Source organism: Molothrus aeneus, unplaced genomic scaffold, assembly GCF_037042795.1.
Source record: "Molothrus aeneus isolate 106 unplaced genomic scaffold, BPBGC_Maene_1.0 scaffold_36, whole genome shotgun sequence".
In the NCBI taxonomy this organism is placed as follows: Eukaryota; Metazoa; Chordata; class Aves; order Passeriformes; family Icteridae; genus Molothrus; species Molothrus aeneus.
This window is the reverse complement of record NW_027099027.1, coordinates 1,485,126-1,500,378: the sequence shown is the minus strand read 5'-3', so window position 1 is coordinate 1,500,378 and position 15,253 is coordinate 1,485,126. Positions and strand designations below refer to the sequence as shown.

The following is a 15,253-nucleotide window of genomic DNA, read 5'->3' as shown; positions in this document are numbered from 1 at the left end:
CTGCAGGAGATTCTTTGCTGCTTCCGCTGCTGAAAGCATCCATGCTGGAATTCCCTCTCTTGCTGTAATGTGTATCATTTCTTCTTCTTCTTGAGGCTGTGCTTCATCGGAGCTGTCTTCAACTTCATATGATCCTGAAGTTGATGGAGTATTATCCTTTTGCTGTGTTGTTTTTGTTTTCGTTTTCTTTAATGTAGCTTTCTTTTTATAAATTGTTGGAAAAAATTGCTGCATTGTCGCAGTTTGGCCAGCAGGTGATGTGGTGGCGCTGTCGAGCAGTTCCGACATGTCCTGCAATGTGGTCGTCCCTCCACGAGGTGGCGCTGTCGCCTGCCTGGACAACCTTGATGACGACACGAACTCCGTCTCTTCCTGCTCGGCAGACTGCAACGCTCGCAGCCGTGTTTGAGACCGAGTTTGCATGGCTGTTAACTGAGCTGACATTGAGGGCTGAATACTTGAATGCTTTTGAGTGGAAGGGGTTTGAACCATAGGATTTGAAACTAAAGGCATCGGTCTCGGAGAGGGGGTGGAGCCCCGGGATGTCGAACCCCGAACGTGGCCCCTCCTTTTCGCCCCAGACGTCACAGAGGATCGGACCCGCCCCCGACCTCGCTCCGCCGGCACTTCCCGCGCATGCGTGCCTTCGGGGACGCCCCCTGCCTCCCCTGTACTGACGTCACTGTCTCCGTCCCGCTCCACCTCCGAAGTCTCCTCCCTATTGTCTGTTCCTGTCCCTCTCTCCTCCTCCTCTGACGCTGTATCCACACCCCCCGCCGAAGCGCGCGGCCCCCCCCCCGCGGGTGCCCCCCTTCGCGCTGCGATTCGAGCCGATCTCCGGGTCCAGATTTCCGGGTCTGACGTCACCACCGCGCGTCTCCTGCGTCCCTCCGTGGCAGCTCGCTGGAGCTCTGCAGCTGCTCCGCTCTTGCTGCCCGTGTCTGACGCCGCCGCGCTGGTTTGAAAGTCCTCCCCGGTCGTCCTTTGAGTCTTGCTCGACCCGCGCATTTTTGACACCGCGCTAAACGAGGCCGCCGCTGCTTTCGGCGTTGCGCTCGCAAAAGCCGCACCAGAACCCGTGTCTCCCATCACCTCCACGCCCCCCCCGCCGGCCGCCTCCGCTTCCGCGCCGCCGTGCATGCCGCGAGAGAGCGCATCCCCCCTCCCCGCTTGTTCCCTTTGAACCCCCCTCCCCGACTCCGCCACTTTTTCCACCTCCTCTCCCTCTGATTCCTCGATATCGCTAGGAGAAAACTTTATTTCATCAGGGAGTAGAATGGCATCATCTGTGTCTGAGTCAGAGTCTGAAGCCCCCACACTCTCTGGAGTTTCGGGGCGCTTTGGGGTTCCCTTGGGTTTTCGGGATGGTGGGACTGAAGGCAATGACATTTCTCCCGGTCCCCTTTTCTCGGGCACCTTTCCCCCCGGGCTAATTGAGATCAGAGCCAATCTCTGCTTGGAGCCTTGCTCTGGTCCCTCCGCCCTTTTGGGACCCGCAACAACTTGTTGCCTGGCTGACCCTCTCAACTGAGTCGAGGTCGCCTCTAACATAATTCTTGCTGAAGACAGCAATTTCAAGGCTGTCTTATCATCATTGGTGGCTAGAAAATATAGGTGTCTGTTAACTTCTTGCCAAAAGCCTACTTCAAATAACAACCGTGTTTCTGAGTACGGGTAATTACACCGCACCCACAGCAGTAATTCTCTAAGCTTTTTCTTTGGGATCCCCCTTGTGTGTGTGTCTGCCACGCCCTGTAGGTCGGACAGAATTTCTATTTGTTCCTGGGAAAGTGTACCCCCCATGTTCTTAATTCTTGACCTTCTCACCGAATTCCTGTCGTCAGAGCAGTCCGAAGGCTCCTGGTCTCTGGCCTGCAGGTCACAGGAGATGGATTCGGAGGCGCCTTTTCCGATTCCGATCCGGGCTGTCCTGCTACGAACTTTCTTCGGTGGAGGTGGAGTGCGGTGTTCTCTGCGGCTGCCGCGTCTGCAGATTCTCCTGGCTGCTTTCTGGCTGTTTTCCCAAGGAGTTATCAGTGCTCTCCTGGGAATGAGTCCAGTTCGGGAGCTGCCCACTCGGTGCTTCAAGGCTGCCCCTGTGCAAGAGGTGCACAACAGAGCTCACCGTGGCTCAGCGAGTGCTGCCGGATGCTGCTGGATAGCCGGTTGCTGCCGAGTAGCTCACTGGGTCGTCCGCCGGGTGCCCACCGGCTGCCCACTGGGTGCCCACCCAGGGACGCCAAATGTCGGGTTCGGCTGTCTGTCTCTGCCCCGACACGAGTAGTGTGGTTCTTGGGTGGCACGCGTTTTAAAGGATGAGTCTGGACTCTTCAGCTTTTCGGTCTTCAGGTTGTTTATTATTTCTTATCTACAAAATTTTCTGTCTGCTCAACAGAGGTCTGATCTGCAAGCAGTCACAGGCACTCTCTGACCACCCACGGGGCGGTCATGTCTTTTTATACTAATATCTACGTACACAATATTTACCTTTATTTCCCAATGCTTTTCACCCATGTTGGCAAGTGCACCTTCACCATAAACCAATCCCTAAATGCCAACATCACCACAGGAGATGGAGGACAAGAAGAAGGAAGAAGAAGGACAAGACACGCCCTGATCCCTCCATCTTGTCTCCATAACCCCCCTGTACCTAAAAACCTTAAAATCTATATTTCACTTTCTAAATGTGTCTATTTTACACCTTATACTCTAAAGTGATTCTCTTGTCCTCAAACTCTTGTTATTTCTGTGGATGGATCAAAATCAAGCCACCAGACACTCTTGGCAACATTCCAGGATTTTCGAGACCCCCAAGGGTTCTCCTGGCATCTCTGAACATTGGGAACAATGTGCTGAGATCCCACAATAAGAATGGACTAAAACCACAACCAAGGAATCTGCATTGCCCTGAAATACCTTTCCCCTTACATCAGCCTGGTGCATATTCATAGACCCTCATGCATATCCATAAACTACTTTACATATTCCAGGAATGATTTTACATGGCCCCTCCTTGGGTCTGCCTTTTCAGAGCATGTGTGTTTCTTGGCTGTGGTTTTGGCTCCTTCTCTTTATCACCTCCAGTTTTTGGGCCTTGGTGCACTCTGCCTTCAGACAGGGAGTGCTGATAGTTGGCAGATCTGTACAGGTGTCCTCATCCTGGGTGCATTGGATGTTATCCCATCCAAGCAGGCAGTTTAACACAAGCAGCTATTTCACTGAGCTTAATTAACAACAGAAATAAAAACTTATAACAAAGTTACTTTCAGAAACAGTCCCAGCCCATATTTGATCCCAGTCTGTGTGGTCCTGATCCATATGGTCCCAGTGCCTGGGATCCCAGTCCATAAAGTCCCAGTCCATATTTGATCCCACTTCAGGCTATCCTGGTCTGGAGGGTTCTGATCCACGTGATCCCAGTCCAGGTGATCCCAGTCCATATTTGATCCCAGCCCATATTTGATCCCAGTCTGTGGGGTCCTGCACACACTCCCAGGGTCTGGAATTCCAGTTCCCAGCCAGGAAAAAATGTTCCTGCCCTTGAACTTCCTTCCTATCCCCTCAACAAATTGCAATAAAATTATAAACAAAGAAATAATAATTGAAATTAAATAAATTATAATAAAAAAATATCAACTCTTCTTTGCAATACTCCAACTATGATTTAACTCAAACCAAAAATAAGTATTATTATAATATTACCAATGCATATAAATAAACAAATTATATATCAAGAAATACCTTTTGAAAATTTTAACTCGATGACTAATGTACTTTAGATAAAAAATATCTAAAGAAACTAACAAGCAATCTAACACATCTTAGTTAAACAATTCATATTACAAATATACTAAACACAAAACCAAACACCACTATAATTTCTCAGACATTTCAGCCAAAAAATTAAACTTTAATAACATCCTTAAGTACTCTTGAAAAATTAAAATTATTTTTAAAAAATTGTGTGTGGGTGGTTTTATTTCAATATTGGTTTTTGGACTGTTTGGGTTAGATGATTTAAAAAATGGGATTTTTATAGGAATTGAATCAGCTGAGAAGGTGGCACTCGGCAAACAGAACTGACTGAAAATGAACGGGACAGAAATCAGTAACTCTGAAAGTTTTATTTGCTATCAAATACATCCCACACAATCCCCATCCCATTGCTCCAAATTGGGATCCCACTTCTCCCAATCTCCTTCCAACCCCATCTCACCCTGGTGGCTGTGGAATGGATTGAGTTTGGCATGGGATTGAGTTTTTTTGAGGAGGGAACAAGGAATTTAAGGTAGGATTGAGCCTTTTTGGGTTAACATTCAGTTATTTTCAGTGGAATTTGAGTGGTTTTGAGGGGACAGATCCATCCCTCTTGGCTTTTGGAGTAGAGAGAGATGGAGAAGAGAAAAAAATTCAGGCCAAACCAAAGGACAAGCAGCCAGGCGTGTTCCCAACATGGACCACAGGGACTGTGGCTCACGAGGGCTGTGCCCAAAGTGCCTCCTCCAGTGGGGGATGGAGCTGCAGCAGCGCACGAAGCTCTTCCCGCACTCGGGGCACTCGCAGGGCTTCCCTTAGTGGTGCCTCCGTTGGTGTCGGGTCAAGTTAGAGCTGCAGGAGAAGCTCTTCCCACACTGGGGACACTCGTAGGGCCTCTCCCCACTGTGGATGCGCTGGTGGGTGACGAGGGTGGAGTTGTGCTTGAATCCCTTCCCGCAGTCTGGGCATTGGAAGGGCCTCTCCTCTGTGTGAATCCGATAGTGCCGGAGGAGATGGGAGCTGGTCTGAAACCTCTTCCTGCATTTATCACACTCGTAGGGCCTCTCCCCTGTGTGGATGCGCCGGTGGGTGACGAGGTCAGAGTTGCGCTTGAATCCCTTCCCACAGTCGGGGCATTGGAAGGGCCTCTCCTCTGTGTGACTCTGATAGTGCAGGAGAAGATGGGAGCTGGTCAGAAACCTCTTCCCACACTTGGAACACTCATAGGGCCTCTCCCCTGTGTGGGCCCTCTGGTGCTGGATCAGGTGGGAGCTCCGGCTGAAGCTCTCCCCACACTGCCCACACTCGTAGGGCCTCTCCCCAGTGTGAATCCTCTGGTGCCTGATCAGGTGGGAGTTCCACCTGAAGCTCTTCCCACACTCCACGCATGTGTGGGGCTTCTCCCCATCATGGAGCTGCTCATGGAGCACCAGCTCCGAGCTCTGGCTCCATCTCCGGCTGCCTTCCTGGCCCAGGCTGGCTCTTTCCCCCTCACATCCCCGCCATCTGCGTTTGCAGTCCCTCCTCGTGCGGCATCTCCGGGGCTTTTCCTCCCCGTTGGCTTCCTGCGCCGTGGAGCCGCTCAAAACGGCCTCTGCCACCAGGTTCTGCCGCGGGCATTTGTCCTCCCTGCTCTCCATGCTCAGCTCCTGCTCTGGGCGAGGAAGGACAAGGACAGCATGGGATTTGCCTCCGTCCCACAGGCAAGGGCAACGAGATCCCCCCAGGCCGTTTCTGGGGACGCACTGCCCCCTCTTGGCTCTCCCCATTTCGGGATGCCGGGGCTGTTTGGGCTCCCGGGCTCCCTTCTCCCCTCATTCTCTGCTCTGCGCTGCAGCGGCTCCAAGGAGTCCCCCCTGCCCCTCTCCAGGCTCTTGAGGCTCCCGCCAATGGCGGCGCTCCCCCCTCTCTGGGCTCCCCACTTTGGCCTCCTGGGGGACACAGGGCTCTGCTCCTCCAGGCTGCCTCTGCCGGCAGCCGCCACCGCCACCCCCCGATGTCCCCCCGAGGGGCCTTTTCCGCTCAGCCTTGGACTTCTTCATTCTCCAAACATCCCCCCAAAAACCCAACCCAGGAACCCCCCGGGATATCCGGGCCGGGCTCCCCCTCCCCACTCACCTGCGCCATGGGGGGGGGCGATGATCCCACAGGTGGGGGCTGCGAATTCAGGCAGGGATCGAGACCACGTGGCTCCCACAGCTCAGCCTTGATCCGCCTTTGTCCCTCCTCTTCCTCCTGCTCCCGCTCCTCCTCTGTCTTATCGCCACCTCCCTCTCCACCTCTGCCCTCACCCCGCCTCCTTCACTGCTCTTTCTCCTCCTCTTACTCCTCTTCCATCCCCCCTCCTCCTCCTCCCCTGTCTTATCCCCACCTCCTGCTCCTCTTCCATCCCGCCCCTTCCATTCCTTCTCCTCCTCCTCCCCCTCCATCCCTGCCCTTTCCCTCCCTCCTCCTCCTCCCCCAGCAGCAGCCACACCCTCGGTGCCCCCTTCCCGCAGCCCTCGCAGCCCGCGGCAGCAGCGGCGATGGAGCCGGGACAGGTCGGCATGGGCAGCGCGGGGCTCTCGGCTGCTCCCAGCCGCTGCGGGCGGGGGGAACCCGGCCCGGGCCAAAGGAGAGGCAAACTGGGCAAACAGGGGGCAGATCACAAAGCTAAGGATGCAGCAGAAAATGGAGCTGAAAGAGTTATTTTAATATTAACTCCAAACGAGGAAAAACTGGAAATTCCAAAGTTTAGGGAAGCCAAGAAAAAAGATTTAAACAAGATAAGAAATGAACAATATAAATCAGGGAAATAGAAACTTCTACATGGAAGACAATTACTTAATAAAATGTGCTTACTAGGAAAATACTAGAAGACGTGCATCAGAAACCCCACTGGCGTACTCAAGCTTTGTGTGATCATTTTTTAAGGAATTTTGGGTGCCCTGGGATTTTTGGTGTAGCAAAGCAAGTAACTGAAAGATGCTTAATTTGCCAAAGGATAAATAAAAAGGTGATGAGAAAAACAACATTAGGAGGTCATGAGTTAGCTCGTCGACCATTTCAAAATATCCAAGCAGAAGTTTAGATTTGTTAGGTTCTGGATTTATTTGGAAAAAAACCCATTTAATCTAGAAGAAAGAGAATATGCCATATGTTAGACAGGAGATTTTAGGAGAATAAAAATCTTTGAAGTATCAGAAACACCCGAGGAAAAAAACAAGAAAATAAAAAGGGGAAATGAAAGGGAGGAGAACAAGAGGAAAAGTCAGAAAGAGAGTGGGATCCTCTGCAGCTCTTGCCCCCTCCGTTCGCGGCCGAGGCGCCTGTCCCGGGTCCCGGCTCGCTGCCCGCCTCAGCTCCGCCTGCCCCGGTTTCCATCCCAGGTGCGGGCTCACTGCCCAGGGCAGCTCCACCTGCCCCGGCGCTGGCGGTGAATTTGTGTGCCCTGGCCCCACTGCCCGGCCCGCGGCCGCTCTGCCGGCCATGCTGGGGAAGATGGGGGTTGCTCTGTCCTGCCGCGTGGGCCGAGGTCACCGCGCCGACCGCACCGAGGGCGGGTCCCAGCCATCCCATCCCCGGCTGCCCTGCCCGTGCCAGCTGCGCTGGGCACCGCCGCTGCTGCCGTGGTCTCCCACCTGCCTTTGCTCTGCCGGGAGCTGCCGGATCAGCCGCCATAAGCCATGTGGGGGCTGCCCACGCTCCGGCTCGGCCTCCACGGGAAGATCCCCCTCTGGCGATTCCAGCAGCAGACCCTGCCCACACTCCGACCGAGCCTCGGCGGGATATCCTCCCCTGACCCCTCCTGCTCTGAGTTACGTCCCCTTGGTAACCACAGCTCCTGCTGTTCAGGGAAAATCCCTCTCTCTACAGGAAGCACCTTATCAAAACACTAGGAGCTCAGTTAAAAGGCAGCCCTCTCCAAATTCTTTCTCAAAACACGGGAGAAAGGCTACAGAAGGTAAAAAAGTGAAAGAGTTAGATGAAGGGATTGCTCTATTGCCGTTAAGAGAGGTTCCCATGGCAGGGATGCGCTGCCCCGCCCCGCGGGAGCCACCGGCGCCCCTGCCGGCCGTGCCCGGAACTGCACCCAAGGGGAAAGCGCCGCAGCCGAAAGGCCGGGACCGGCTCCGGGCTCTGTTTGTTGGCACTGCCGGAGCTGTTTATACACACTACTATTATTATATTATACACACTAGTAAAGAACCGTTATTCCTAATCCCATATCTTTGCCTGAGAGCCCCTTGATTTCACTATCCTAAAAATTAAGAGGGAGGGGGTTTGCATTCTCCATTCCAAGAGAGGCTTTTTCTGCCTTCCCAAGCAGACACCTGTCTTGTAAAGCAAGACAAGTACCCACAGGCACTGAGGGGGGCTGCAGGAGGGGCAGAAGAAGGCCCTGCAGCACTTGGGCACAAAGGCCCAGCAGGTGAATGCAAGAAGGGAGCAGCAAAAGGCCAAGCTGAAGGCAAAGGCCAGGGCAGAGCTCCTACAGCCCCTGAGGGATCAGCCCCAGGGCCCAAGGGGGCCCCGGCACCCAGGGCACGGGCTCGGCCACAAGCACCCGGCAGAGGCATTGCCCTCCTCGGCAGGGCACAGCCCACCCAAACAGCCCCTGGCAAGGAATCAGGGCTCCAGCTGCAGGGCACAAGGACACTGCAAGCAGAGACAGCAGCACCCTCAGGACCAGCAAGTCCACCCCGTGATGGACATGGATTGGCAGGGCTGTCACAGCTCCCATCACACCAGGGACCCTCCACACTGGAGCCCTTGAGAACATTCAGGTGGGTCTGCATTGAGAGGAGGCATTTTCTGATGGACACAGGGGCCTCTCAATCTGCTCTGAATCTTAGACCTAAAGGGGAAAATAGTAAAGGAATATTTTAATTTTTAAGGGAATGAGTGGGAAAGATGAGCAGGTATGATTTGTTCAACCACTATTAGAAGCTGTGGGCGATAGGTTTGAAATAAATGAATTTCTTTTTCTTCCTCCTGTGATTGTAATTAACTAGGAAGGAGTTTGAGAGCTGGATTTTAATACTGTAAAAAGGGATACAGAGGCTAGTTCTGTTGTACCTCTGTGTCCAAAGTCTGACAAGGCCTATGCTGAAGTGAACCCAGAAGTGTGGGCAGCCCCAGGGAAATACAGAAAATTAGATATGGAGCCTCTACAAATTAAAGCAACCAGGACAAGCAATACCCTGTTCCAAGAGAGGGAAGGAAGGGCTCACAGCCTGGTACTGAGTCCCTGTTAAAGGCAGGGCTTTTGGAGCCAAGGATGTCTCCCTACAACACTCCTATCTTGCCAGTCAACAAACTGGATGGATGGACCCAAGGGGGAAACACAGAATTTTCAAGTGTTAAAATTAAGATTAACTGAGGCGAGTGGCCTGGGCCTTCCAGACAGGGAAAAAGAATTTGAATTATAGGTGGACGTTAAACAGGGTCTTGCCAAAGGAATTCTTGTGCTAAAATGTTTAACCCAGTGGCCAGAGAGCAGCCTCATTGTCTGCAGAATTGTGCAGCCACAGCTTCCGTGGGAGTAGAGGCCTGAAAACTGATGACAACAGGAGGATCTCCTAGAGTTCAAGTCTGGCATCAAGTTAAAGCTTTGACAACCAAAAGAGCCTCTAAATGGCTGAGCAGGGCTCGGTTATTACAGTATGAAACTTGTTCAGTGGCACAGGAGGATTCAGAACTGAGGACAGGGCAAGGGTTTAACCCAGCCTCCTGTTTGAACAGCCTGGAGAGGGGCTGGCAAGGAACCCAGGACTGCACTCAAGGGACAGAGCTCCCGAGCCAGGCTGGGAGAGATTGATGGGACATTCCCTGGCCTGAGGGAGACAATGTGTTTGTGGATGGCTCTGCAAGGGCAGCAGAAGGGAAAAGAGCTACAAGACAGGCTGTTATTAAGGAGGGGGAATCAGACAAAGCGCAGGTCACCGCCCCATGCTCAGCTCAACCCGCGGAGCTGTGGGTGCTTGTAAGAGCCTGGCACTGAAATGCCCTGAGCAGGAAGGCTTCAATATCTTCTGCTGACACCATGGCACCTAACAGGGGGCAAAAGCAATTTTGCTTCAGCAAGCACTGGATCACTTATTAACCTATTGCTAAAACAAATAATTCAAAGATAATGGATTGTGGAAGCAATAGATTCAGATGGGGAACTCATTTTACAGGAAAGACCCTTCAGGGGGTTATGGCAGCTTTAGGAATACAATGGGACCTCCATAACCCCTGGCAAGCCCAGAGCTCGGGTTGGGTAGAAAGAATGAATAGGGAAATAAAGAAACACCTTTGGAAGCCGGAGATAGAAACCAAGATGCCATGGGTACAGCTTTTGCCATTGGCTTTGGCAAGAAAAAGAGCCAGACCCAAGGCAGATATTCAATTATCTCCCTTGGAATTCATGTCTGGAATTCCTTACCTGGGCAATTCTTCACCTAGTGCAGGGTGGAAATAAGGGATGTAAATTTAAGGCAGGCTGTAGCCAGAATCCTGTCTCCTGTGGAATCTCTCCCCCAGGAAGCTGGGCTGGCACAGAGCCTGCCCTGGGACTTTGCTGTTGCCAACACCCAGCCAGGACATCGGCTCCTGCCTAAGGAGTGCAAAGCAGCACCACTGGTGGCCAAGGGGCCCACGCCAAGTGTCCCTGAGGCCAGAAACAGCCGCCAGCACAGCTGAGCACGGGGGGACCCCTCAGCCTGGCCTCAGGGGCTCTGAAGCCCCGGAGATTTGCACTTCCCGCCTGCAGCAGGACCATGGGAGCCGCCCCCGAGCCTGCCCTGAAGGCAACGCAGCAGCAGCCAGGGCTCCACAGCGGGCCAAGCCCCTGGGCCTGCCCACAGATCCTCTGCTCAAACCCTCGGGAATCCTGGCCACCCTCCTCTGGCACCTCCAGCCACTGCGGCCAAGCCTCGCTGCCACTGCTGCAGCTCCAGCGCTGGCTGGGCCTGCACCGCCACAGCTGCTGGGGAGCACCGCGGCACAATTCCACTCTGGGGCTCACTCACACCCACACTCTGGGCTGACTGCGACTGCATTGCTGCAAAATGTACCCTTTCTGCTTCTTTTAAATCTTATTTCTCTGCTCAGAAAGGTTTCTCTACTCAAAGGTTTGCCTTTGGGAAAGAAATTTTAAAGGTTTTATTTAAGGGGTTCCCAGTCTGTTCGGATGTTAAACTCATCTCCACCACTCAATGGAGACGAGTTTAACATCCGAACAGACTGGGAATAGCCCAAAAGACACCCACAGAGATAACGACCAGCAACAAAACATCAACGCCCCGCAGCAAACAGCAACCAACAGCTGCCCCAGACACTGCCCCCGGCACAGCTGGAGACACCTGGTCTGGAAAAGGCTGAGAAGGAAATCCAGGAGTGTGGACGGAATTCACATCAGAGGGGAAGAAATCCGAGTCTAATAGGAAACCAAATGCTAAAAACTTACACAACTTGGAAGCAATGAACGTTAAAGCAGTGGATTTAGATTGGTTCAGACTACGTAAAGTTTAGGAAAAATCAAGTAAACTGACATGTCATGGAATGATTTTTTCTGCTCAGCCGGGCTATGTGTGGATGAAAGTATTTCTGTTGCACATCCTGGCCAGAACCAAGTAATGCCTTGACTCTCTCACACTAAAGAGATTCTTGGAGAGTTTTTGTTTTCCCTACAGTTTCAGTGATAAGATTACAACATGAGAAACATTTTTTATAATAATCCTACTTTATATTGTCAGGTAGGTTTGGGACAGAAGGGTGAGAATCAATTTTTGGTCTGGGTTTTTCCGTGTTCGCCTTTATGTTGCATTTTGCAAAATTGAAGAGCTTTAACCGTGATACTTTTAACTCTTAAATAGTTAATACTTTTTTTAAAAAAAGCAGATTCCGGGGGGGCCACATGTGACTCACCAGATGGCAGCCCTGGAAGAGAAGCTTTGGTTCTAGTCAGCCAGGAGAGGAGCTTTAGAAATGCAAATGAACCCTGCTGGGCAAAGCCTGGACAATGTACCTGGGTCTCTTGCCTGGGGCAGGAATTGGGCTGATTCCCCCTGCCCCTCACCCCGAGCTCTGCCTGCTTGTACTGATGGAATTTGCACAGCTCAAGGCAGAGCCTGGGGTGAGGATATCTGACCCTGCAACAGAAACGGGTGAAGCTGCAAAGGGAAACAGCAAATGGAGAATGTTGGGAAAACTTCACTATAAATAAATGGGGGGAATCATCCCTCTGCCCACTCCAACGTGTGCTGTCACTGTCTATGTTATATAGGGTGGATTAGAGCACTGAGATGTTCTTGCTACCACAAGTTCCAGGAAATCAGATGGGAATCCAAGTATTTGATGATTTAATTAGAGAAAAATGGTCAATTGATGCAGCCCTGGCTGGAGAGAGCAGCCAAAAATGGGGAGAAGATGAACGGCCAGCAGAATAAATCCTACAACACCATGGACCAGCCCCTGGGAACCCAAACCAATTCATATCAGGAGCCACAGAACCCATTTCTCATTTCAATGGCACCATTAGATTACAAGCTGTCCTCGGAATAACCACCCAGACAGCTCCAGCTCCTGACCTTCCTGCTGAGCAATCCACTGAAATGAGGAACACAACATTTCCCCATGGGACGGGATCAGATCATCTGTTAGCAGAGAAAAGAGGAGTTTGTGGAAAATCAAATGACTCAAACTGGTCTTGGCAAATAGATGACAAAGCAAAAGTGGTGAAACAGATAACAAAGGAAACAAAAAAGCAGCTCATGTACCAGTCCAAACGTGGAAAGGATGGGAATGGGACATGGTTTTGTGGTTCCCTGGCAGACCATGGGTTAAACGAATGCTGCTTCTGCTCTGATGTGCTACAGCACCTCTCACCTTTTTACCATGCTCCACACCTTGAGAGTGCAGCTCATTCAGCAGCTGAGCGAGGGGCCAGGGGCTTGTAGATAAGGAAGTACCGGGCGAAACCACCAGCTTCAATAAATGTTATTAATTAACATGGACTGCTGCTCACAGAAAGTGAGCTAAATTCCTGAACTTCGAGAACAAAAAAGACTTGACAGAGCCGTGAATATCGGCTGTTCTACAAAAGTGGGGGTGCACATTAACGAGGACTTGCAGTTGGCCGATCGGGAGGTCTGAACCTTCCAAGTACCTCAGGCAGTGGGCAAAGGGAGAGGGAGATGAGCCGGGAAAATGAGGATAAAAAGGAGGCTGCGAACTACAACAATGGCAGAGAGCGCACGGCAAATGCGCCACGGCCTCTCCCTCTGCTCAGCAATAAAGTCACTTGTACAGGACTCCTCTGTCTCCTCGGGGCACAGAAACCTCCGGCCACGTGAATTTCCCCGCACAGCCGCGGGCACGGGGCAGCCGCCTCTGTCCCAGCCACAGGAACCGGGCCGAGCCAGCGCTGCTCCGGCAGCGGCTCCTGCCGAGGCAGCGGCCGCAAGGAGACCGCGGGCAGCCGCTCCCGCAGCGCCCTCACGGCAGCGGCACCACGGGCCGGACACGGCACAAGGAACCCGCCTGAGCCCCCTGCCGCCCCCGAGGCCCGCAGCGAGCCCCGAGCCCCCGCACAACCCAGCGCGGCTCCCACCTGCGCTGCGGCCGCCTCCCAGCTCCGCCGCCGCCTCACCGGTGGGTCCCGGTCGCTCCCAGTATGGTCCAAATCACTCCCGGTAGGATCCCAGTTGCCCCCGACACGGTCCCAGCGGCTCCCAGTCATGCCCTGTATGGTTCCTTTCACTCTCAGTCCCTCTCAGTAAGAGCCCAGTGTGGCCCCAGTCACTTCCAGTATGAGCCCGGTCACACCTTACCCGATGCCATTTGCCCCCGCTGTGGTCCCAGTTGCTCCCAGTATAAGTCCAGTCACCTCCAGTTTGATCCCAGTTACTCCCAGACACTCCCAGTACTATGCCAGTGTCCTAGGGTGACGTTATGATGCTTGTATCCCCATTCATGTGTTCTGTTAATGTTGGATATTATGTTCTGTACCTTTAAGACCGGCTCTGAAGAGGGAAAGTTTTGTTTTGGTTTTCTTATCAGCCTGGCGGGACACAGAGACTGCAGCTTTGGCTTTTGCTGCTTTTGCTTTTTGCTTTGCTCTCTCGCTCTTGCTTGCTTCGCTTCTGCTTGCTTTTGCTCATTAGCTAGTTTAGCTAAACTGTCCAATTTCTTCCTGGACTGTTTCTCCTTTCCTTTTTCTGACTATTTCGAACCTGCTCCGGACTGGGACCTGGGAAACACCAAAATCCTGCACCTTCTGGCCTGCAGCAGCAGCCCCAGCGCCGGAGGGACTGAGAACAGAGTGACCACCCCCAAGAGAGACTTTCTGAATTTGTCATCTTTTTTCAGTGTTGCCATCCGGTATTGTTCATTTTGTGTGCTGGGGGGTGCTGTGCTTGTTAAATAAACAGGTTCTTTCCACTCCTCTCTGAGGAATCCTTCCCGAACCGGTTGGGGGGAAGGACCGTGTGGGTTTGCTTACTGGAGGGGCCCTAATTTGGAAATTCTCCTCCAAATTTGCCCTAAACCACGACAAAATCTTGGCGCCCAACGCTGGGCTCGAGAGAGTGAGTGGAAAAACCCTGTTTTGAGTGTATTTTGGTTGCCATTACTCTCTTCTTTGTTTGAAGCAGTTAATAGCCATGCTTTTTGAATTCATGATGAGTGTTGGGGTGAAGGCTTGCATGTGCTTCTGGTCCCTAGGGTTTTTCGAGATTTTAATACCTCTGTGGTTCCTAGGTTTATTTTCCTATCCTGAAATAGTTCTAGTATTGTCTCTCATACGTAGTTTTTACAGTAGAGGGGCAGTGACCAGAATAGCTATCCTGCTGGGCTTGATGGCAATGATGTGCAAGAAGTTTATAAACATGTTGGGGTCTGCTCCAGGTATGAATGGTTCCTGGCTATGGTTATTTGTCCAGTTTGTTAGAGGAGGAGCAGCAGGGAATGAGGCTTTTCAGCCTTTGCTTTCCTTCTTCTCCTATGAATCGGTTGCATCAGAGGTAAAGGATGTTCAGTTTCCCCTGAATGTTAAAGAAACCATCTTTCTTGTATTCAGTCTGGTAACCTTCCTCTATACAGTCTGCTGTTTCTCCAGAATGAGGGCTGAGATTTCTAGACAGACTGATGAGGCCCCTGACTCAGGAGTAGAGCCAGGCGTGGAACATCCTGAGGGGTGTGGGAAATGGGAGGATATGGGCCAAATCCTGAAGGAATTCTCTGACCCTATAGTCTGGGATTTTCCCCATAAACAAATTCAGAACCCAGCTGAGGTGGGGAAATATCTGAAAGAGAAATACCAGGATGAGCCTAAGGAGAGAAAGGTCATTGCAGTGAGCTGGGCCCTGGCATATGCTTATCGCACTCTGTTGGAGACTGTAGGACAGCAGACGGAGGCAGGGGGGCAGGGAGATAAATCAGCAGCTGTCCCAGTCACTCAGGCTGCAGCCAACACCCCAGGCTCAAAGCCAGCAGCCAAACCAGATAGCGAGCCTAAGCCAGCAGCTAAACC

At 52.2% G+C, this 15,253-nt stretch overlaps 1 protein-coding gene and 1 pseudogene across 1 annotated transcript in view; one reads left to right on the top strand and one right to left on the bottom strand.

The window, feature by feature from the left end:
- Positions 1-15,253, top strand: part of LOC136570728 (uncharacterized) — a 2,607,743-nt pseudogene that overhangs the window by 1,129,131 nt on the left and 1,463,359 nt on the right.
- Positions 1-15,253, bottom strand: part of LOC136570729 (uncharacterized) — a 2,347,277-nt gene that overhangs the window by 980,910 nt on the left and 1,351,114 nt on the right. Inside the window, 1 exon segment of the mRNA XM_066571173.1 lies at positions 4,531-5,171. Within this exon segment, the coding sequence (XP_066427270.1) occupies positions 4,531-5,171 (641 nt within the window).